Source organism: Malus sylvestris, chromosome 3 (genome assembly GCF_916048215.2).
Source record: "Malus sylvestris chromosome 3, drMalSylv7.2, whole genome shotgun sequence".
Classification (NCBI taxonomy): Eukaryota; Viridiplantae; Streptophyta; class Magnoliopsida; order Rosales; family Rosaceae; genus Malus; species Malus sylvestris.
This window is the reverse complement of record NC_062262.1, coordinates 1,392,576-1,416,797: the sequence shown is the minus strand read 5'-3', so window position 1 is coordinate 1,416,797 and position 24,222 is coordinate 1,392,576. Positions and strand designations below refer to the sequence as shown.

The 24,222-nt window shown below is 36.7% G+C and overlaps 2 protein-coding genes across 2 annotated transcripts; one reads left to right on the top strand and one right to left on the bottom strand.

The window, feature by feature from the left end:
- Positions 1-985: 985 nt before the first annotated feature.
- Positions 986-5,433, bottom strand: LOC126615384 (uncharacterized). Its single transcript, XM_050283206.1, has 3 exons — positions 5,057-5,433; positions 1,346-1,474; positions 986-1,058 (listed from the first exon to the last, which is right to left on the bottom strand). The coding sequence occupies exons 1-3, from the start codon at positions 5,431-5,433 to the stop codon at positions 986-988; spliced, it is 579 nt and encodes a 192-aa protein (XP_050139163.1).
- Positions 5,434-11,267: 5,834 nt separating this feature from the next.
- LOC126615383 (receptor-like protein 2) lies at positions 11,268-23,463 on the top strand. Its single transcript, XM_050283205.1, has 9 exons — positions 11,268-11,363; positions 11,491-11,505; positions 11,644-11,719; positions 14,110-14,189; positions 15,579-15,638; positions 15,827-15,913; positions 16,327-16,522; positions 22,234-22,701; positions 22,823-23,463. The coding sequence occupies exons 1-9, from the start codon at positions 11,268-11,270 to the stop codon at positions 23,461-23,463; spliced, it is 1,719 nt and encodes a 572-aa protein (XP_050139162.1).
- Positions 23,464-24,222: the final 759 nt, after the last annotated feature.

Sequence of the window (24,222 nt, the reverse complement as noted above, 5' to 3'; positions counted from 1 at the left end):
ACATGTGATTACGTGAAGTTGGTGCAAGGCACATCACACTTTACTCTTGAAAGCTAAATGCAAATAGTACATGTTGGAACTACATAAATCCAACGTGCAATGTGAACATACACGTGAAGTTGGTCATGATCCCAGACAGTACTATAGACATCGGTTTAACATACATGATGAGATAATAAAAATGTATGATCATGCCGTAATAATGTTCACAAAACACATAAATCATAACGTCTTCAATATATAAAATATTTGCATTCGCTAAGTAAAACATTGACATGATAACACGATATTTCATAAAAGAGAGATTATATTAACACATCCCAAAATTATTTTTCTCACACCCTTTTAATTTTTTAATATTTTCTATTAAGTGTTAGTGGTGTGTCAAAAAATATTAAAAAAATAAAAAGATTTGCAAAATATAAGTTTAGGTGTGTGCAACTATAACCCCTTTTTATAAAAACCCTTTCGAAAATCATATACTCGTGTATATGTTGAACCTAAAAGTCCACTCACTTATACGTTCTTGAATCGTGACCTTCTTGTTGTGTCTAACCTCGAAATCAGTCTCTCTTATATTAAATCACTATATTCATCATTATTAATGCAAATAGTTAATATAAATAATCCGCCATCAATTTTTTGAAATCTAACAGTCACAAAACTCCCAACATGCTCACAGAGAAGTTTGGGAACTTGTCCTAATATAAAACGTTGAACCCATCTCACGAATGTGGCCCACCACAATTATTTCTTCTTTTCTATTTTCTTGTTCGAGGGCTAATTTCTTGTTTAATTGACAAGCTGAAGTGTAAGGAGGACTTAAATTTTAGGCAAATGGACAAAGTAATAATTTAATTCAATTAATTACTTTGCTTCATTTGAGATTGTAAACATCAGTGTAGAACACGTTTTGTTCCAAGTGTGAATTATGGAAGTGCATTTGAGTCATAGTCAAAAGTGCAGAAGCCCAATCAACATGGTGTTAATCCTTATTGGTGTAGGTGTAGGCAGTGGCGAAACCAGGATTTGTGGGGAGGAATTGTAGCTCCTCATGACTGAAAAAAGATAAGGTTCCAATTTCAAAATCAACTATGTTTTACTCTGTTTATGGACGGTTTCGTTTTTGTTTGGACTTTAGACTTTTGAATTTCAAAATCAACTATCTATCACAAATTCTAATATTTCATTTCATTAATGAAGTTTTATTTTCAACAAAAAAAAAAAAAAAACCACAAATTGAAACTAAGAAAAGGGTCCTGATTCGATTTGATACTACTAATCAAAAATTCAAAACCTAGTGTAAGTTGGGTTTTCTCGTCTTCTAGTTTGAATGGGTTGAAACTTGAAAGCCGGAGTAGTTGAACGAATCCCAACAAGAGCAGAAGCTGAAAATTGCAGAGCTTTAACTTTCGCAAGAAAAGGCTGTTCAGGAAATGGGTTGCAGTGGCACCTTAATCCTGCAAATTGGCCACTGGAAACATGAAAACAATCTGGAAATACGCAAAAGAAAACGGTTCACCTTTTTCTTATTTTATTTTATCAAACATTGAAGTTTAAATTGCAATTATCTTGTTAACGTACGCAGCGCTTCCATCGTAAGACAATATTATACATAACGCCTCCGTTGTAGCACGATATTGTCCGTTTTGGGCCCCAACCACGCCCTCACGGTTTTGTTTCTAGTAACTTACACGAGAACTTCCCAATTGGTCATCCATCATGGGATCTAACAATCCACCTCTCTTAGGGACCCAACATCCTTGTCGGCACACTTGCACCGAACGGTAAAGTGGCTCTGATACCAAATTGTCACATTCTGACCTGGGCTCCACCACATCACGGGCCCCGCCTCCATCGTAGCACGATATTGTCCGCTTTGGGCCCCGATCACGCCCTTATGGTTTTGTTTCTGAGAACTCACACGAGAACTTTCTAGTGGGTCACCCATCCTGAGATTGCTCTGGGATCTAACAATTCACCCCCTTAGGGGCCCAATGTCCTCGTCGGCACACTTGCACCGAACGTCAGAGTGGCTCTAATACCATTTGGTCATATCGCAGTCCCGGCTCCGCCGTAGCATGATATTGTCTACTTTGGGCCCTGACCATGCCCTTACGGTTTTGTTTCTGAGAACTCACACAAAAACTTCTCAGTAGGTCACCCATTATGGGATTGCTCTCGCACGATCTCACTTAACTTTGGAGTTCCTATGGAACCTGAAGCCAGTAAGCTCCCAAAAGACCTTGTGCTATATAGAGGTGGGCACGTATATTTAAGGCATAAATGATCCACTCCCTTGAGGGATATAAGATCGAACATACTCTTAACTTGAAAGATCTTCTTTCTTTTGAGATATTAATAATTAAGAGGTGAAGTCATATTAGTAATTTAAAGGTTAAAAAACATATTTAGCATTCAATACTTCTGCAGGGGATAGAAAAAAGGAAAAATGATCCTCGCCACAACCTTTTCCGGGGGATTCGAGGAATCTCGTAATCGTGTCCGTTCATCATATATCATACGGTCAGAAATTATTTAAAATTTAAAATTAAATATAAATAGTACCTAAAGGAAATTGACCACACAATTATAGAATTTTCTGAATTCTTAGGAAAATGATCCGACGAGGATCCTTTTCCAGAAAAAAAAAGGGCGAACGGAAAATTGGGGAAAAAAATATATTAAATAGAAGATGGTGGGTCCAAATTAGAAAAAAAGGATAGAAAGAATGCAAAACGACAACATAAAAAAGCAGGGTGCAAAAGCACAACCCTTCTTCTTCATTTTGTCAATTCTGCAACTTAAGCTTTCCGGCGAATAAAACCCAGGGAATGGTGGCTCTTATATCTACTATGTTATCCTAATAATTCACTATAATTTATCCTATCAAGTCCTTCATAGAGCTTCGCCTAGGGTTTAGGGTGGTCCTCTGAGGTTCTTCATAAGCGTTTCTTCGATGTTCGGAGGTCCTGGGACCACCCCGGTCCCTATATAAATCTGCCCCTGAACGTACGTAGCATGGCACATTCTGGAAGAAACATGTTGCTTTTACAATGTAACAGTTTCTTCTGTTAAATTTTTTGGCAAACAAATGTCTTGGTTTACATTTGATGATGGCTCGAGGTAATGAGGAAGTTGAGGTTACATCATGCAAGGTCACTTCTTTCATCAATGTGAGACTTATTCTCAACACGTCTCCTCATGTATGACGAATTTTCAAGCCTACTACGTGGACAACATAACGGGGTGACGTAGAGCACGTGCGACCGTTTGACTTCACATGTGGGACAACTTGCTCTGATATCATGAAGAAGTTGAGGTTCTACTATAAAATCAAGGGAACTTTAATGAAAAGCACCTGGTACTGTTCACTTTAACGAAAAACCACATTTTTGCACTAAAAGGTCAATCCTGGTACTATTCACTTTACCCTTTATTTTGTCCTTATCATTAAAACTCAAAATTTTCAAGCCTTTTTCATTAGTTTTCCTTAAAATCAAATGGCAATACTGAAAGTAGCCCAACATACTTATAAATAAAATTATACAAAGTCCCTCTTCCCATTAACGTGAAATTTATTCACAACAGGTACTACCATTTTTCCTACACTGCATGAGTGTAACTGTAACATATTATAAAGCATCTTACCCAGCAAAAAAGATAAACAAAATGCTCCATTAGTTTACCTTGATCATGACTTAAGTCAACCATTGAGTCCATTCTGATAACTGATAAGAGAAGGAAAATCAAACTTAGGTAGGTGGCATGTGATATCAGTGCAGTTTCAAAGCATTCTCCATTTTGATTATTATAGATTTGTAATTTCAAAGTCTAGACAAAGAAAAAAATATAGTCGTGAAATAAGTTGATGGATTATAGGTCTACGTCATGCTACATTATGTAATTAAAACGTGTAACTGTATTATTTCTTTTTATACAAGAGATATTCAAATTTTAAAGAAGAAAATCGAGTAAGTAACATTTCCTTTCATGTAACAGTACTTGCACGTTATTAAATCAAGAAAAATTCACTAAATAGTATATTTATATTCTAATAGTATCTTTCTTTTTTTTTGTGATTTTGAAGAATGTACCCATGTGTATATATACACACACACACACACACAATAATATATTTATAATATTTTTAATCCCACAAATTATGATTTTTTTTTATTCAAAATCTCATTAATATAAACAACTATAAATTTCAATTTTTAATTTAAAAAATATAGTAACATATATAGAAATAAATTATCACATTAATTCCAGAGACTTCAATAAAAAAATTATCACATTAATTTCAGGAACTTCGATCAAAAATTGAAAACCAACAAGGTTTCAGTCCAAAAATATTCATAGCTTAGGACCGCATCCAAAATCTCTCTATATTTAACCATACAACTATCATATTTAGTTGAATTTCCTTAATTTGATTGCATCTAAAAATTGTCAAAGTGATTAAAAGTGCTTACTTCATACTCAAAGCACTTTTAAAAGCACGAGCGAAAAGTCAATGTAAACCTTCGGATTAGGATCATCTCCTGAGCTAAGGGTGAGGATCTACCTGAGCAAGCCTATTGGGCCGTTGAAATTTTATCCAACTGTTACAATTATTATAACTTTTAGAGAAACCTCCTGTTTATAACTGTTAGATAAAATTTCAACGATGCGATGAGCAGTGGCGAAGCTAGGAATTGAAGAGGGGAGGGGCGAAGTTAAAAGAGTGCAAGGTTCAAAAGAATAGCAAGAACCAAATCCTTTATATAGTAATGTCTTCCATAATTTATCAATACAAACAAATTACAATTGTTGCCGACGAGGTTTCATATCATGAAAACGCCGCATAATAGGCTCATTATCAATAAAAGCAAAAACATCTCTCTCAATGTAAACAAGCATGCTATCACTCAACCATTGATCTCCCATTTTGTTACGCAATGGTGTTTTCACAATCTTCATAGCAGAAAAAGCTCTCTCCACCGAAGCAGTTGCAACTGGTAACACCAAAGTCAATGTAAGAAGCTTATACACTAACATATAGCTTGCAAACCTTCCGGTCTTTACCAACTCCTTTGCAAGATCACCAATTCCTCTCAATAATGAAAACTCACTATGCATCTTCATATCGTGAATGTAATTGTCAAGTTGAATTGAAAGATTCATGAGGTCCATACAATCAAAATCTTGAGGATAAAGTTGGGCTAGACGAACAATTTTTGCTTTGTCAAAAGATGCAAAATTATTCACCGGACTCAAACATGCCATACAAAGAAGCAATTCGGTGTTTACCTCATTGAAGCGATCATTCAATTCCTTTAATTGCGTATCAAGGACTTGAAAATAGAGGTCCACACGATAGTAATGGAAGTTTGTGAGTCTTGGAGCTTTACGCCTTGATTTTCCGGGTACAAAACGCAAATCCTCCATGTTAGGAACGACAATATCATGCTCTTGACAAAACTTTTGTACATCATCAAGAAAGTCCCCAAAGTCATCATCTCATCAAGCAATACCACCGCCATTTGCTCTTTAGTTGAAGAATCACGTGATCCATCAACCAAAAGAGAAAAAAATGTACCTTCCATATCTTTAGTAATTGCACCAATAGTTTCAATGGCACAAGCACGGACAAGATCTTTTTGAATATCAGAAGAAGTATACTTGAGATTCTTGGAAGCATTCTCAAACACAACCTTCCTAACTTTATCATTATGATCGGCAAGAAATTGCATAAGCTCCAAATAATTACCCCTATTGCTTGATTTGAACGATTCATCATGGCCACGAAAAGGCAAACCTTGTTGCAACAATCATCTTGTGCAATCAAGTGCGCCACGCAATAAAGTGTGATAATTAATGCGAGCTTCATCGGTTTGCTTAATCACAAATGTTTCAATATGTTGCTTTTGCGTCATCAAATCTCTAGCTTGTTGTAAAGCTTTATTATGAAGACTTCCAACACCTCCCTCATGATCTCGAAAGTTTTCGAGTCCTTTCCTCCAATTTGTAAACCCAATCTCAGTGAAGACATCACTTCCGGCATTTCCCTCTTTATCAAAATCACACTTGAATAGATAACAATAACGGCAAAATGCGGCATCTTTTACTATACTATACTCCAACCACTTAAAATTATCAAACCAACGAGTGACAAAACATCGATTGTTGCTAACTTTTCTGGGCATGATGTGGTCTTTAGGCTGACAAGGATTATTTTGGAGATAGTGGCGACGAATTGCTTCACGATAATTAGGTGGATAATCAAGCATTCGACGTCTATGTCCAGGGTCTGCAGGAAGATTAGCCAGTATTTCATCCAACTCAGTGACCTCATTTTGTTAGGAACTACCCAGAATACTAGAAGAAGGAATATTTGGAATATTCAAAGGAGGACTACTCGGAATATTCGAAGAAGGACTAGCCGGAATATTTGAAGGAGGATTTAAGCATTGTTTCTTATAGTATCGTTCCATTATGTAACTGTATATGGAAAAGAAAAGAAAAAAGTTTTAGACTCTTAATCTTAGAGTAAACTATACTATAGTCAATATGAGTATTAACTAATTAAACCAACAATTCAATTAATCAATACCAATATTCATATAAATTATTTAATACACAAAAATTCAATTCATAAATTAATATCAATAATCAATTAATCAATAATCAAGAATTCAATTTTTACTCTAGACAATATTTTCATAATTTTCATTCATCAATAATCATTCATAGGATTCATATTTATACGCAAAAATCAATAATTAATTAGTGTATTACTCTATGATTCTATATTAATTAACTAAAATTTCGTATTAATTAATCAATTAGGGTTAGGGATAATACAAATTAGAAAGTTAAAAAATTTACCTAAGATTGAGAGAGAGGGCGCTGAGAACTGTTGCTGGGATTTTGGGGGAGCACACGGGCCTTCTGATTGATTTTAACAAAAGGATTGGTGTTCCGATTTATAGGTGAGGAGTGATTTGAATAATGGAGTGATTTGAATAATTGAATTAAAGGATTGGCTTTCAAAAGGTGATGAGTGATTTGAATAATGGAAGGCACGGGAGAGACAGTGGTACCTTTTAAAACTTTTATTTATTTTTTAATCAATTGATTATTTTTTAATCAATAATGGAAGGCACGGGACAGACAGTGGTACCCTTTGAAAAAAAAGAATAACATAAGCTGTTGCACAGCAGCAGTAGAAACTCAAGCCCAGAAACCGATCTGCAGTGCAGGTGTGCATCCATTAATTCCGACGACACCAGAGGGGCGGAACCACGCTCCTGGGCTTAATTTCCGGGGAGGGGGCCCCTCCCAGTCCCTCTGTAGCTTCGCCACTGGCGATGAGCTTACTCAAGAAGATTCTCACCCTTAGCTTAGGAGATGATCCTGATCCGTTAACCTTCTATTACGTTGCTGCCAACCCATGATTAGACCCTCCATTGTTAGTGACGTCCCATATCACTCAAGTCTCTATAAAGCAAAGACTGAGAAATTCAGACAATGAGCACAAGATTTCAAACCATTACCTAATTACATTCTTCCCTTTGTTAATTTAATCAACATGCAAAATTATTTAATTCCCTGTAAGTGGGACTCTTTGAAGTCTTTCGTTTGTTGTTTACTACTAAAGTCAAAATCAAACGAAACCAAATCTCTTCAAATCCATAGATTAACACATAAAAGAATCTTTTACCTTGAAGATGGAAAGAGATCCTCTTCGGATCCTTTATTTCTAATCCACTAAATTAGGGAAAGTCATTTTAAAGTGGGCCCTTATTTGTAGCCGTTAGATCAAATTTCAATAGTCATGATCCTCTGATTTGGTAGATTAGGAGGGATCCTTTGTAGTCGTTAGATCAAATTTCAATTGTCCAAATCCCCTTATTTGGTAGATTAGGAGAAAGGAATTCGAAGATTATCCCTTCCCTCAAAGATATTGAGAAATTGCAGACAAATATTATATATTGATCCATTGAAAAGCTTGCAAGTTACAACTTAACAATGTTCATATGTTCCAAAAGATGTATATACTGCACAAAATGGTGCACATTTGACTTATGGCTTGTTTGGATGTGCTTTTAAAATGTGTGAAAACGCTTTTAGAGAAAATATTTTTAGATTCCATAAACACTTTAAATGCTTTCTGCTTCTTCCAGGAAGCACTTTAGGTGCTTTTCTAGAATTTACTTGCATTTTTACTAAGGATTGGTTCTAAAAATATTTTCACTAAAATTACTTTCAGTCATCTTAAAATGACATCCAAACGAGCCATTGTATGTTTACGTCTATATGCGTATTATATATAAACAAACCTGTGAGAATTATCTATACTAAAGTAGGGGGAGGGCAGGCACTATTCATGTTTGTTTTGATTTTGCTTTATTTACAACAATACCAGCTGAATGGGAGTGGGTTAGGAGGGTAATTCTCAAAATTTCAGAGGGTAATTTTGTCCATATGGCTTATCAGGGAGCCACTCGATTTCACGCTATTTACAACAAAGCCGTCAGGTTTAGGCTGATATTGGGGCTGGGTTGGAAGGGCAATTTTGTCTTGTTTGTTTGAGACGGATTGGGATGGGTTTACGTTTGCTGTCATTCAGTGAGGGTTTCGAGGATGGGAGGCCATGCCTCCGATAGAGAGGGAGAGAAAGAGACAGAGTGAGTGAGAGAGGGAGAGGGATCCTGGCATGGGTGAGTGGAAGGGAGACAGTGAGAGAAAGAGAGAGGGAAGGGTTGGATGGTGAACAGAGCCGAGTAAGGTCCCCTCAGTTATGAATCACTTTGGATCGTCCTTTCCGTTTTGCATGTATGATCAATGGCTGGATTTTGAAAGCTAAGTTCCATTTTTTATTCCATTCTTTGCTGTTAGCATAGATGTGAACTGTTGGGTTAGGTTTTGGGTGTTCCTTTGTTTCGTTTTCTCTCATTTTCTCTCATTTTGGGGATGCATCTCTCTGTTCTGTGCATTGTCTTATGTTTTAAGGTCAGTTTTCTTCTTTTTTGTGGCTTTTTTTTTGGGGGGGGGGGGTTTCAGTTTGTTGATCTTTCACTCTGTATTTAGATTTTTCGTTCGTGAATGATTAAATGGGTATTGGGTTTTGGTGGTTGAAAATATGTTTTTTTGTTTTCTGCTTAAGCTTCTTGCTCATTTTCCTGGGATTTTTGGTTTTCTGTTGCAAGGGTAAAGGGAACACTAAAATCTTAGGTTAAATGGGTATTGGGTTTTGGTGGTTTAAAATATGATTTTTTTTCTGCTTAAGCTTCTTGCTCATTTTTCTGGGATTTTTGGTTTTCGGTTGCGAGGGTAAAGAGAATGCTAAAATCTTAGAAATTGGTATTGGCAATTGTATTAATGCATTTGCATTTTCGTTGGTTTGCATTATAGGTACATTGAGACCTAAAAATATTTGCGTGAACTTCATAAATTTTTCTGAGGCTCTAATCCTTGAAAGGTATGATTAACTTTTGTTCATTTTAGCTTATATTGGAATTCAGTTTCTTTCTTTTTTATGTGCGTATCTGTTATCTATTGATTTATGCAAAGGTTGAATAACTAAGTATTTATTTGGTGGTTTAAGCTTTAGAATGGAACTAGGCTTCTTTCTGTTTTGTGCACGTATCTGTATCTGTCTATTTATGTAAAGCTTGAGAAAACTGAGTAGTCGGTGTATTTGTTCCAAACGACATTCAAAATGGATGATTGGTTTATTTGTTCTAAACCCTATTACTTGATGGAACTGCGGCTGTGCTCTTCATCTGCTTGATTCTCTCTCTAAAATTACCCACTCATCGTTGAAGCTTCAATTTCCATTAAAAAATTTCACTGTTGAGGTAAACTCTCTGCTAAAAGCTTCTAATTCATCCTTTATTTCTTATTTCATCTGGGCAAATTTGTTGATTAGGGTTAGGTTGGGGTCTGTTTGGTTGCTGGAAAATTTGGGAAAGAAAATGGAGTCATGGGATTAGGATTTAGGACCTTCATAACTTGATTGATTATGAATTTGTTTGTTTATCTCCTAATTAGTATTCAAATTTAGTGCATATAAGTCCCTTTCTTAAGAGGGATCTATTTTGATAAGAAACAAGACTTTACAACTGTTGCATTTTTCGTTTTCTTGATTGTAAAGTCTTTGTACCATGTCACGTATATTAATAGGATGCTTAGGTAATTGCAGGAGAAGTTATGCATGCATTCTTTTGGCAATCCTTTCCCAGAATCTGTAGTGATCCTGATATGAGTCTAACTCTGCCTTGGTCATAGCTCAACATGGAAATGTAATGAAATATCTTCTTTATAAGCGTTTCTAGGCTCTAGCCTCTCTTTTTGAGCAAACTTATCTAATGTATAACAAAGCATGTTCTACTAGAGCTCAAATCAAACAAAGAGAGGGAAAATCAAAATACACCAGAAATAAAAAAAATAAAAAATAAAAACTTAATTTATTAAGATGTATGGAGGAAAGATTTTAGTCATTTAAATTTGGGTTAAATTAACGATGTTATGTAGTGATTCTAATTTGATGCTTGCTTGCCCTGCAATCAACTCAGTGCTTAAGGATTATGTATGTTTCCCACTTCCCAGGTCTAATTTGATCTCATGCATGTAACAACAGTTAAATTGGGGGACTGGACAATTAACTAATCATGATCATGTATGAATATGGTCTCTGCAAGCTCATTACTATTATGGGAAACCACCTAAATAATCAATTCCTTGCTTTCTACGTACAATGTTATCAAATTCTAATTTCAAATTTTCTGATTTTGGGGTGGAGGGAGTGCTAATATAGTAATTTTTAGGTATTTTGGTTCTTTGCGGGATTTTTTTAGGTAACTTTGTGATTTGTAGTTGATTTTAGGAATTGTTTATGGGTTTGGTTTGAATGCACTGACAGAAGTTATTGTTTCTGTTAATGCATATGAAATAGGGTTTCTGCTTTCTAGGATGTTTCTGGTCTTTGGAAATTGCTTGATTTGGTATTGTCAAATGGTATATGAATTTCCATGTTCACTTTGACAGTATGTTGTAGTAGTTTAATTGGTGCGATAGAAGTTGAGGTGTTGACATGAAATCAGACACATGTAGTTTTCCTTGATTTCGCAGGATAAAGTTTTAGTTTGATTTAGGCTATAAATGATAACCAAATTAAGTTGAATGAGTTGTCACAATTAGAGACGGCTGATGGCATTTTGAACTGCTTAGATACAATTGAAGTGGAGAAGGATAGCTCAGTGGCTGCCTAAGGTGCAATGCTACTTCAGAATGCTTTAGTTCAGAAGCCGGCAGAATCGAATGACAATCTTGGACCAAGAAAGAAATCATTATGTGATATTGGGAACCTACTGGTATGCTTCATTATCCTTTTTGAACCCTGCTTTATTTTTCTTAAAGAACTAAAATGTTTTTTAGTGAGTACTATGTTCTCCACTCTAATAATTTTCTTACCCTTATATGGGACTGTTTGCATTTCAGAACTGTGTTTTTAAGGTACTTATGACTTCTAATTGCCATTTTGCATTCAAAATATACTCTATTGCTTGCTGGGGTTTATCCCTTGGAGCATTTCATTACGTTTCTCCTTACTGTCTAACTGAAAATTTTTAAACCCTATATAGTTGAATGCAGACACTGCAAAACCTGGCTCTAAGAACTGTAGATGCTGAAGACAAAAAAGAACCAGAGGATGCTTTGCAAGCAGAAGGTTAAGATAAATTTTTCGTTATGAAAGAGAACATTGTTCTTCATTTGCCTACAGTTTTTACTACAAATTTAATTTATATGCTTGAAATTTACGCTATCATATCATAGTTCAATACGAATATATTTGTGTTAGTGGATAAGCATTGGCCAATTGGAAGGCTATTGACTTTTCTTATAAAGAAATCAGTCATCTTCTCATTTTCGATGTTGAAGAGTTGGTTGCGTTTTAATATTTATAGGCCAAGACAAAAGAAAAAGATTAGGCTAATAGTTTATGAGCCCCTAAAATTTGTAGTGACCTATTGGAAATTATATAATATTTTAGATGTCTAAAGGTTAACGTGCCAAGTCATTATGCTGGTACTATTCTGTTTTAGTATTTGTTGGATTAGAATGTACTCATTGTTTTAAGTGAGTAATAATTTTGACTCCTAATAAATATTTAGATTGATAAATCAAAGGGCAGGGAGGGAGAGTCGGTGAAGCTCTTGGTTTGGGTGCTTTAACATGCTGTTGTGTATTTTACTGTTTTATTAGATTTGGTGCTTCATATGCAAATAATGTATTTATGAATCGGATTTCCTATTTTTAAGAGAACAGTACTCTCTCTGCTTCCTCCTTGCATATTGATAATTATATATTTGTGTGTGTATGTGTAACTATGTATGCATCAATTTTTTTTTTTGTACATGTTATACAAATGCAAATATGATGTTATATCCACCCCCCGCCCCCCGCGGAGGTGCTGAAACTCACATATCCTATAGGATGCATATGTTATTTTGTTTTGTTGAACTGGACTAACAAAATCTGAAGTTTCTACTTATTTGATTTGGATATGGAGTAAATATGCTCCTCTGTTAATAAGTTCATGTTCCCTTTCTTATTTCAGGTATTGAGTATATCCCTTTCTGCCTTGGGATCTTTGAAGTGGCTTTAGAATAATAAGCCTAAGACGCAGGTTCTTATAATATACATGTGTAGGAATTGTTCAAACCATCCATCTATCATAAGGTCAGCTCCTTAGCTTCCATTTGTTCTACTGCTACTTGAAAAATTATGCGCTTTTAACATTGGTCCATTGCTATGACTATGACACATTGATTCTCTTTTGACTGGTTACCATATCGTGTTGCAATCAATTGACAGTCTCTGTGATTAAGTTGCAACTTGAATGTTTTCTTGCCTACTTCTAACTTTGGATGTTTTATTCTGCAACACTGTTATTCGGACGACTATGATCATGTAAGCACCAATATTCACACTCTTTGTCTCTGTATACATAAACTCAAGATTTTATTGAACCTGCACAAGTTTATTTGCTTTTCAATGATGTGGTTGCAATGAATCCAAAAGTGAGGAGTTTTTCTAATTCATTAGGAGCTTCAGCTGGTAGGCTCACTGCAGGTGATGCTTTGGAGTGACGTTGTAATCCAGTAATTACATTTTGTAGGATTTATTATCAACTGATAGGTAGATGATATAGTATTTGTTAAGGTATTTTAGTTCAATACACACAAGAGACAAAAAAAAATATGATTGTGAAAGTAACTTGCTTTTTCATTATTGAAAGTGCATTACAACTATATCATAGTTATATTTTATTCAATTATTCTTATAGTTTTAGGTGGTGATTAAGTTTATGGTACGTAATATTCTTATTAGTTTTTTGTTGTTATATTTTATTCAAATAATATCTTTAGTCGTATTTTATTCAAACATTACCAAAACATTTTCGACTGCAGACTCAGATTTCTAAGAGCCCACTTTCCCAAACGGAGCTTAAGTTCAACCACAGTGCTATTTCTTTTCCTGTTCTATATCAAGTAGTTTTTATTTATGAACAAACAATATTTTTTACACTAAAGAAGAGATGGTGAACTTAGCCTCATAATGGGCTAGCAATAATGATGTCCAAATTTACCTTTGGCGATAATCGAATTTAAGATATCTCTCTTTCACAATTATTATTTACTAAAATGGTGAGGAAATCCTTCCATTATACTGTCTATATTCAGTTATAATACTTTCATTTGCATACAATTGATTCCAACCCAAATAGGATATTAGTTGACTTAGAAACGATTCTAATGATTCTCCTGTTTTATCTAATTATTGTCCTCTGAATTGTATTCTTCTGTTAAATAATGATTAATTAGAATGTCTAGAAAAAAAAAACTCAGGCATTGCAGTGTTTGAAATGATAATATAAATCCAATTTGGCCATTTGCCAGTCAGAGAACCTAATTTGGGAAGTAAGTTTTAAAGTTTCAATAGTTTCATTGTGTGTAATTTTTTGTGTTTTTCCTACCGGGAATCTAATAACCAAAGGCTTGCTTATGTTTCTCAAATGGTTTTTAACTGTATGTTTTGTTTTTTTACTATTTTCAGATGATATAAATGATCAGTTCTATAATGCTGTTAAGAATAAAGGATCTAATATATTTCATTTGTTGTCTACAGAAAACCAAGTAACTTGATAACACAGATTTGCTAAGTCAGTTACCTGCTTTGCGATGGCTTCTTTCTCTCTTCTTGATTGCCAGGTGCGGATCCATGCATTGTACTTACATTTTTGTAATTTAATTATCCTCTTTGAAATTTCTGTCAAGATATTCATTTTCCTGCATTTTAAAGTTGAAAAGTGTAGTTTTTGGAGTGAACACAATGGAACAATCGAATCAACTTTCGTTTTCCAAAGACCAACCCCAACTTTGTTGATCAATTTCGTTCTCAATTTTAATCAGTTATCTACTTGAATCCATTTTTCTAATCTTAATTAGTTCATGCAATTAGCGATCTTTCATGTTTAAATATGCTAAATACTTTAGATTTGAAATTTTGTGTGTTGAATATCAAGATAGAACATTTCTCTAAAACACCATCTATCCATTTATGCATTTGTTTCTAACTTTCTGTTATTCGTTTTATTGTTCCTCCTTTTTTCTGATATGTAGTTGTTTTCATTTATCTGTTATAAATTGGAAAAATTGAAGTTAATGTGAACAAATGACAATTGGATTTGTTAAAATGATAGATTGCATTGAAATGTGGCTGTAATGATCATCGAATTCCCTCATTTGGGTAATATTGAATCGTATCGAGTTCTGCATGTGTTGGGTTTTCTGGCTATCCTCTGTTTGGATGCTCGGAAAGTTTGGTGGGAATTGGAAATTCAGTTTGGAAATGAGAATTTGGAGTTGTTTTCTATGTCGGTTATGGGATTGATAATTTTCGGCTTAGTTTTGGTTAAGAAAGAATTAGACTGTTACTTATCGAGTTAGGAGGATTGCGGTGTTGAAAATTAAGAAGGGTTAGTGCTATTGTAATGGCACTTGCATTTGTTTTGAACCTAAACAATATTTAGCCCTTTTCTGTACTGAGATCCGATGATCTGAGAGTATCGAAAAGCATCCATATATTAAAATTAACAACGCAATGGTGGTGGGAATAAGCGTTCTCAGGTATCTATGGATGTGATATGAATTAGGTGGATGATGTTGAAGCATCAGTCAATAAAAAACAAATAGGATCTTAGATATTTCACATTAATCCATACATTAGTGCTTGAAAGATTAGCTGCTGAAACAAGACCAACACTTTTTTTGCTTTTTTGTTTTGCTGTTAAAACACGTGTTTGGCCTGCAGGACATATATTTTGCCATCTTAACTTGAAGGGCAATATAAGTGTTAAATGCATGTTGCTTCTGTATCTTAGGAAACAGACCATTTTTTTGCAACTGTATCTTTTGTAATCAGCTCGGTTGAATATATATAAAAGCCGAATTGCTCATCTTACCGACACTTTTCACTCATCTATCTCTTTTGTTCGTTCATGATTATGTTGAATTTTTTTTCAGGTTAAATGTCTTATTCATGTGGTTAAGGCTGGTGCATTCAAGTTCCGCAGCAACGCGCGGGCATTTTTGCTAGCCTTAACCTAAGATGGATCATTCAATCTCTCATGGCTTCCTCCTCTTCCTCTTCTTCCTCATATTCAATTCCATTAAATCTACCAATGATGCTTGCGATCCAAGCGAACGCAGCGCTCTCACCACCTTCTCTCGCTCTCTGTCTTCTCCTCCATTGAACTGGACTACTGATTCAGTTGATTGTTGCCAGTGGGAAGGCATCACTTGTAATCAGGACCTTTGGATCACGTGATTGCAGTTACCATCCAAAGGCCTCAATCAGGGTATTATTTCTCCCACATCACTTGGAAATCTCACCCATCTCACACACTTCAATCTCTCCCACAACTCACTTTATGGTTCACTTGAAGCCAGATTCTTCTTGTCCTTGAATCGCCTTGAGATCCTCGATTTGAGCTATAACCTTCTCTCTGGAGAGCTCTCACTTTCTCGGCTTCCAAGTATTGTACAGATTGTTGACTTGTCCAGCAATCACTTCCATGGAGAAATTCTATCCTTATTCTTTGGACATGCTTCGAATATGACTAGTTTCAACGTCACGAACAACAGCTTCTCGGGGTCCATCCCGTCCTCCATTTGTCTTCATTTGTCTCCCTCGATTAGACTATTCGATTTCTCCCTCAATGGATTCAGTGGCAATATTTCTCGCGGACTAGGTGTGTGTTCCAAACTACAGGTGTTTCGAGCTGGTTACAACAATCTCTCGGGACTACTTCCAGATGACATCTACAATGCTACCACACTTCAAGAAATTGCGTTGCCTCGCAATTCGCTACACGGTGCCATAAGCGAAAGAATTGTCAACCTCACCAACCTTGCATTCCTTGACCTCCAGTCCAACAGATTGAGCGGTTTTCTCCCTGTAAACATTGGTAAGCTGTCCAAATTACAACACATGTTCCTTCAATTTAACAGTCTAAAAGGCTCTCTGCCCCCATCCTTGAGCACAAACCTTATCAAACTTGTTGGATAGTGGCCAACTTGCAAATGCTTTCGGCTACACAAAAATCCAAACAACTTTTGGCTATAAAAAATTATAAAGAAAGAAGGTGGACAACACCTTTCCTTGTTTTGGGGAGGAAAATAGGGAAAAGGTTTTTTGTTCTCTTCAACACCCGTGGGTGTTGGTTCAATATGGGTACAAGTTGCCTTTGAAGCAAATAGAAAAAAAAAGAGAGAGCTCATTTCGGTTTGATGAAAACAAGAGAGAACCAAGAGCTCTTTTTGTAGAGAGCAAGGGAGAGTTGCAGTGAGTCCAAACAGAAGAAGAAGCTGCTGCTTCATTTGATTAGTAATCATCAACCAAAGTAATTGTTGTAGTAATAGCCTTGAGCTATATGTATAGAGAAGAAATTATTCATTATATTTCTTTCTCTATTTGTTTCTTTGGTGTGTGAGAGCTATTGGGTGTATTGGGCTTTTGGGTTGTGAGATTGCCAACACTTTGTAAACTCCCATTTGGTTGATAGTGGATTATTGGGTGAGCTCCTACTGCTCCGAGGACGTACTCCAGTTACACTGACTGTGGAGGAACCTCGTTAAAATCTTGGTGTCTTTTCTATATTGTTCTTGCATTTCATTTGATATATTTTCTGTGGGTTACAAAGAGTTGGTTCTAAAAGGTTTGGTGCTATCTTAGCACAACAATTGGTATCAGAGCACTAGTTGCTCTTGGGTACTGTCTAGTTGCCAAAGATGTCAGACGGGCAAGATGAAAATCCTTTTGGAAGCAGCTCCGGGTTTGCAAGAACTACGGTGCAAAATGCAAAGTTCGAAGTGGAAAAGTTTGATGGCACAAACAACTTCGGGATGTGGCAATGTGAGGTCAAAGATGTGTTGGCTCAACAAGATCTACTTGCCGCTTTGGGAGAGAAGCCGGAAACTATGTCGAAGCCGGAATGGGAAAAATTAAATTTGTGGGCTTGCTCTTCAATTCGGTTATGCCTTGCAAAAACTCAGAAGTATTTTGTGATGCGGGAAACAGTAGCAAGTGTGTTGTGGCAAAAATTGGAAGACAAGTATATGACGAAGAGTGCAGAGAACCGGCTACACTTGAAGAAAAAGCTCTACCGCTTCCAATACAAAGAAGGTACAAAAATGATTAGACACCTTGATGCTTTTAATAAGTTGATTGCCGACTTGTTAAATTTAGATGAGGATATTAAGGATGAAGATAAAGCCTTAATATTGTTGAATTCATTGCCGGACTCTTATGAGCATTTTGTTACCACTATTATGCATGGTAAAGAAACTATGAAATTTGAAGATGTGTCAAATGCCTTGATGAATTATGAAATGAGGCATAGAGATAAAAATCATGATAGTACCTCTGAAGCTTTATTTGTTAGAGGTAGATCATCGGAGAGGAGGTCATCTTCTAGCAGGAAAAAATCACAGTCTCGACCTAGAGGAAACTCTAAAGGTAGAAAACCTTTGGAAAGGGATGAATGTGCCTTTTGTCGTAATAAGGGCCATTGGAAGAAAGATTGTCCCAAATTGAAGACCAAAGGAAAAGAAAGTTCTGAAGCTAATGTTGCTGAGGTTGAAACCGATGTTTTTGATTTTGCTTTAACCACTTCCTCATCATTTGATTGTGCTACTAAGTGGGTGTTAGATACGGGTTGTACTCATCATATGACTCCTCACAAGGATTGGTTTTCAAGCTTGAAAGAGTTTGATGGTGGCGTTGTGTTCATGGGAGATGACAATCCTTGCACAACAAAAGGGATTGGTACAGTTCGTTTGAAGTTGCATGATGGCATGGTTAAAGAGTTGACAGGTGTTCGGTATGTACCGAATTTGAAGAAAAATCTTATTTCTTTGGGTACTTTGGAATCCAAGGGTTTCAGGTTTCATTCAGATGGACAGACATTGAAAGTTACTTATGGTGCACTTGTTGTGATGAAAGCTCCTAGATGTGGCCATTTGTATTTATTACAGGGAAGCACTGTGACAGGTGAAGCATCTGTAGTCTCTGAAAATATGGGCACATCTGATTCAGATACTACTAGATTGTGGCATATGAGATTAGGCCATGCCGGTGAGAAAGCTCTACAAGGGCTTGTGAAAAAAGGTCTTCTAAAAGGTGCCACGACCTGTAAGCTTGATTTCTGCGAGCATTGTGTCTTGGGGAAGCAAACTAGAGTGAAGTTTGGTACTGCTGTACATCAGACGAAAGGCATTCTTGATTATGTGCATTCGGATGTTTGGGGTCCTACAAAGACTCCCTCTTTGAGTGGTAGACATTGGTTCGTGACCTTTGTTGATGATTATTCAAGAAGGTCTTGGGTCTACACTATGAAGCACAAGAGTGAGGTGTTAAGCATTTTCTTGGGTTGGAAGAAAATGGTTGAGAACCAGACTGGGAGAAAGATTAAGATTTTGAGATCGGATAATGGTGGTGAATACACATCCGATCCTTTCTTTAAAGTTTGCAAAGAGGAAGGAATTGTGAGACATTTCAGTGTTCGGGGAACTCCACAACAAAATGGAGTTGCAGAAAGATTGAATCGAACCTTGCTTGAGAAGGTTAGATGTATGTTGTCTCAGTCGGGTTTAAGCAAGTCATTTTGGGCAGAAGCAGTTAATTATGCATGTCACATCATCAACCGGTTACCCTCAGCTGCTGTTCAGGGTAAGACACCAATGGAGGTATGGATTGGAAAACCTTCTTCTGATTATGACTATATCCGTATTTTTGGTTCACCTGCTTATTTTCATGTGACTGAAAATAAACTTGATCCTAGAGCCAAAAAGGCTATTTTTCTTGGTTTTAGTAGTGGTGTCAAAGGTTACAGGTTGTGGTGCCCAGAGATGAAAAAACTTGTAATCAGCAGAGATGTGACATTTGATGAAGAAAGTATGTACAAAGTCTCTGAGAAGAATGTGAGAGATGTCCAACAGGTGGAGCTTGAGAAAGTTGCCTCTGATACTTCAAATCCTATTTCCGCTGATGTCGATGCCACTACAAGTGAAGAAGTTGGAGACCATGAGGATGTTGAAGAAGTTGAACTTGAAGATTCTATTCAAGTTGAAGAGCAAGTTTCACCTCAAGAGTCTATTGCCAAGAACAGAGGAAAGAGACAAATTACCAAGCCAGCTCGGTATAGTGATTATGTTGCTTTTGCTCTTCCTATTATCACTGAAGAGATTCCATCCAATTATGAGGAAGCCATTGAGAGTGAGGAGAAGAAGAGGTGGTGCAATGCCATGGGTGATGAGATGAATTCTCTCTTGAAGAACAAGACTTGGGAGTTAGCTAAATTGCCTAAGGGCAAGAAAGCTATCGGTTGCAAATGGGTGTATGCCAAGAAGGAAGATGCTGATGAGAAAAGCAATGTGAGATTTAAAGCAAGATTAGTTGCTAAAGGGTATGCACAAAAGGAGGGCATTGACTACAATGAAATATTTTCTCCGGTTGTGAAGCACTCCTCAATTCGTATTATGTTAGCTCTTGTTGCACAATATGATCTTGAGCTTGTGCAACTCGATGTGAAGACGGCTTTCCTACATGGTGATTTGAATGAAGAGATCTATATGTGTCAACCGGATGGGTATATAGTGAAAGGGAAGGAAAATTTGTTTTGCAAATTGAAGAAATCACTTTATGGCTTGAAGCAATCTCCAAGGCAATGGTATTTGAGGTTTGATAAATTTATGAGAGGCCAAAATTATTCTAGAAGTCAATATGATCATTGTGTGTACTTCAAGAAGTTGCAAGATGGGTCTTTCATTTATTTGTTGATATATGTTGATGATATGTTGATTGCCTCAAAAAATGTTGAAGAGATTGAAAAATTGAAGAAGCAAATGAAGAATGAGTTTGAGATGAAGGATCTTGGTGAAGCGAAGAAGATCCTTGGCATGGAGATCACTAGAGATAGAGAGAAGGGTTTGGTCAGTTTGAATCAAAGACAATACCTTGAGAAATTGATTCGGAAGTTTGGAGTTCATGATTCAACCAAACCGGTTAGTACCCCTTTGGCTCCTCATTTTAAATTGAGTTCTCTACAGTGTCCTAAAAATGATAAAGAGAAGCTGCAAATGAAAAATATACCATATGCAAATTTGGTTGGTAGTTTGATGTATGCAATGGTATGCTCTAGACCGGATATTGCTCATGCAGTTGGCATGGTGAGTCGATATATGCATAATCCAGGTAAAGAGCATTGGCAAGCAGCTAAGTGGATATTGAGGTATCTCCATGGTACTCGAGATGTTGGTTTATGCTTTGAGAGAGATGACTCTGGTATTGGTCATTTTGCAGTTGGTTATGTTGATTCAGATTATGCAGGTGATCTGGATGGAAGGAAGTCTACTACAGGCTATGTGTTTACTATGGCTAAAGGGCCAGTTTGTTGGAGGTCCATTTTGCAGTCGTCTGTTGCCTTGTCTACTACAGAGGCTGAATATATGGCAGTTGCTGAAGCTATAAAGGAGGCCATTTGGATACATGGGCTGATTAGAGATTTGGGGGTTGATCAGAAGCAGGTGGAGGTACATTGTGATAGTCAGAGTGCCATTTATTTGGCTAAGTATCAGGTTCATCATGCGAGGACCAAGCACATAGATGTGCGTCATCACTTTGTTCGTGAAATTGTTGGTGAAGGGGAAATCATTCTCCAGAAGATTCCAACTAAAGACAACCCCGCTGATATGTTGACTAAGGTTGTTGGTGTAGCCAAGTTTGTTCACTGTTTGAACTTGGCTCACATTATGCCTATATAAAGAAGGCGTTGAGCAGTAGGAGTTTTGGAGCAATTGGCTCGGCATGAGTTGTTCTCTTGCTAGTGTTTAGGAGTGATGTTGTGTATCAATTGTGTTGGTTGGCTTGTCATGGCGTTTTTCGGAATTTGGCCAAGGTGGAGATTGTTGGATAGTGGCCAACTTGCAAATGCTTTCGGCTACACAAAAATCCAAACAACTTTTGGCTATAAAAAATTATAAAGAAAGAAGGTGGACAACACCTTTCCTTGTTTTGGGGAGGAAAATAGGGAAAAGGTTTTTTGTTCTCTTCAACACCCGTGGGTGTTGGTTCAATATGGGTACAAGTTGCCTTTGAAGCAAATAGAAAAAAAAAGAGAGAGCTCATTTCGGTTTGATGAAAACAAGAGAGAACCAAGAGCTCTTTTTGTAGAGAGCAAGGGAGAGTTGCAGTGAGTCCAAACAGAAGAAGAAGCTGCTGCTTCATTTGATTAGTAATCATCAACCAAAGTAATTGTTGTAGTAATAGCCTTGAGCTATATGTATAGAGAAGAAATTATTCATTATATTTCTTTCTCTATTTGTTTCTTTGGTGTGTGAGAGCTATTGGGTGTATTGGGCTTTTGGGTTGTGAGATTGCCAACACTTTGTAAACTCCCATTTGGTTGATAGTGGATTATTGGGTGAGCTCCTACTGCTCCGAGGACGTACTCCAGTTACACTGACTGTGGAGGAACCTCGTTAAAATCTTGGTGTCTTTTCTATATTGTTCTTGCATTTCATTTGATATATTTTCTGTGGGTTACAAAGAGTTGGTTCTAAAAGGTTTGGTGCTATCTTAGCACAACAAAACTAAATCTCGGAATCAACCTTTTTGAAGGAAACATCTCCACCCTTAACTTCTCCAATCTTACTAAACTAACAATACTTGATCTTGGCCATAACAACTTCACCGGTTTCTTGCCAACAACCCTTTACTCATGCAAGTCCGTGAAAGCAATTCAAGTGAGCAAAAACAATCTAGAGGGACAGAAACAACCTGAGATTCTTTCACTGAAATCCTTGTCCTTCCTCTCCCTCAGCTACAGCCGATTGACAAACATCACGGGGGCAATGAGGATACTAATGCGCTGCAAAAGTCTCAAGGTACTCATCCTTTCGACAACTTTTTATGGAGAGAAAATTCCAAGTGATGAAGCCATGGCTAATTTCGACGGGTTCCAAAATCTTCAAATGCTAGATTTGAGTAACTGTCAGCTCAACGGCGAAATACCTCAATGGTTATCGAAGCTCAAGAAGCTAGGGATCTTGATTCTGAATTTTAACAGAATCACTGGGTCGATTCCTAGTTGGTTGGGGGCTCTTCCAAGGCTCTTTGTTTTAGGATTGGGAGCCAATCGACTCGGGTGAATTTCCAAAGGAACTCTGTACACTTCCCATGTTATCCGAATGAACTTCTCCTCAAGCAGACGATGATGTTCTCGAACTGCCTATCTACACCTCAACCAACAGAACATTTATGCAGTACAAGTTGTCTTACTTTCCTCGTGTGATCGACGTGAAGAACAACAGCATTAGTGGGAGAATTCCCATTGAGATAGGCCAGCTGCAGCTGATACAAAAGCTGGATCTTAACATGAACAACTTTTTGGGCGAAATCCCAGAGCAAATATCCAACCTCGAGAACTTGGAGGAATTAGACCTTTCCATGAACCATTTTTCCAGAAAGATCCCATTGTCATTGGCAAGCCTTAGTTTCTTGGATTCTTTCAATGTCTCGTACAATAATCTTGAAGGATCAATACCGACCGGCACGCAGCTACAAAGCTTCAACGCCTCTGCATTCGAAGGGAACCCAAAACTTTGCGGCCCCCCACTTCCGAAGTGCTTGTCAAGTAATGGGAATGATGGAGAGAATAAGAACAGCCAGGATTTGGACGACAAAAGTCTATGGATTGGGTTATCCGTTGTGCTCGGTTTCGTTGTAGGGTTCTTGGGATTCTGCTGCCCTTTGCTTCTCAAGAGGACATGGAGATATGAATATTTCCAATTCCTAGACAATGTTCAGTTTAAGCTCTATCTGGTGCAGAGAAAGATTAGGCCAAGGTAAGAGTGTTATACACTTTTTTTAATTTATTTATCAAGTTTTTTATTCTTGTCCCTTGTTTTGCTGAAGTAAATTATGTGAGATTCTGACATGTAATCGGGAGTATATTTTCGCCCTTGTCTCTCACCATTCATGTGATGCGTGAGACAGAGACTGAAATTTTTTCTGATTACATTCAAATTTTTCTAGTTCAATGACGTAAGTCTGTCGAGATTCTTACACGTAACTAGGAATATATTTACATCTATGCATTCAAATACTAAACTCACATAAATATCATGAGTGAGATAGATACGAAATATATCCCTAGTTATACCCAAATTTTTCTTGACAAGATTCTGATATGTAAATGGGGATTTAATCTTGTCTTTGTATCTCATTATTCAGACGATGAGTGACAAATAGAGATAGAAAATATCCTCATTTACACCTGAATTTTTCTCATTTTATCTTTTTTTTTTATGATGGTTAATTACTTTTTTCACCCTTGTTCCACTTGATTAATTAAACATAGGATGAAGATTAACAAGCAACCCCAAGACCAAGTCCAAATCTCAAACCAAAGGGGAGAAGTTGAAAGCAGCAGCCATTCCCACGCTGAGGGTGACAGTAAAAACTGCACAGAAGATGCAAGCCCCAGTAACTCTTTCATGGTCCCTCACAAACAGGACTGCTCTACCTACGTCTTCAATGATCCAATCCAAGAAGAAATACAAAGTATCAGTTGAGCAGCTCTTTTATTTTATCTTTTATTTACGGTTA

Coding starts and splice junctions, on each gene's coding strand:
- LOC126615383 (XM_050283205.1), top strand. CDS start 11,268: ATGCTACTTCAGAATGCTTTAGTTCAGAAGCCGGCAGAATCGAATGAC. Junction 14,190..15,578: donor TGTTGTCTACAGAAAACCAA/GTAACTTGATAA, acceptor ATTTTTTTTCAG/GTTAAATGTCTTATTCATGT. Junction 15,639..15,826: donor AGTTCCGCAGCAACGCGCGG/GCATTTTTGCTA, acceptor CTACTGATTCAG/TTGATTGTTGCCAGTGGGAA.
- LOC126615384 (XM_050283206.1), bottom strand. CDS start 5,433: ATGGAGGATTTGCGTTTTGTACCCGGAAAATCAAGGCGTAAAGCTCCA. Junction 1,475..5,056: donor GAGTTGGTAAAGACCGGAAG/GTTTGCAAGCTA, acceptor TCATGTTTCCAG/TGGCCAATTTGCAGGATTAA. Junction 1,059..1,345: donor TCAACTACTCCGGCTTTCAA/GTTTCAACCCAT, acceptor ATCTTTTTTCAG/TCATGAGGAGCTACAATTCC.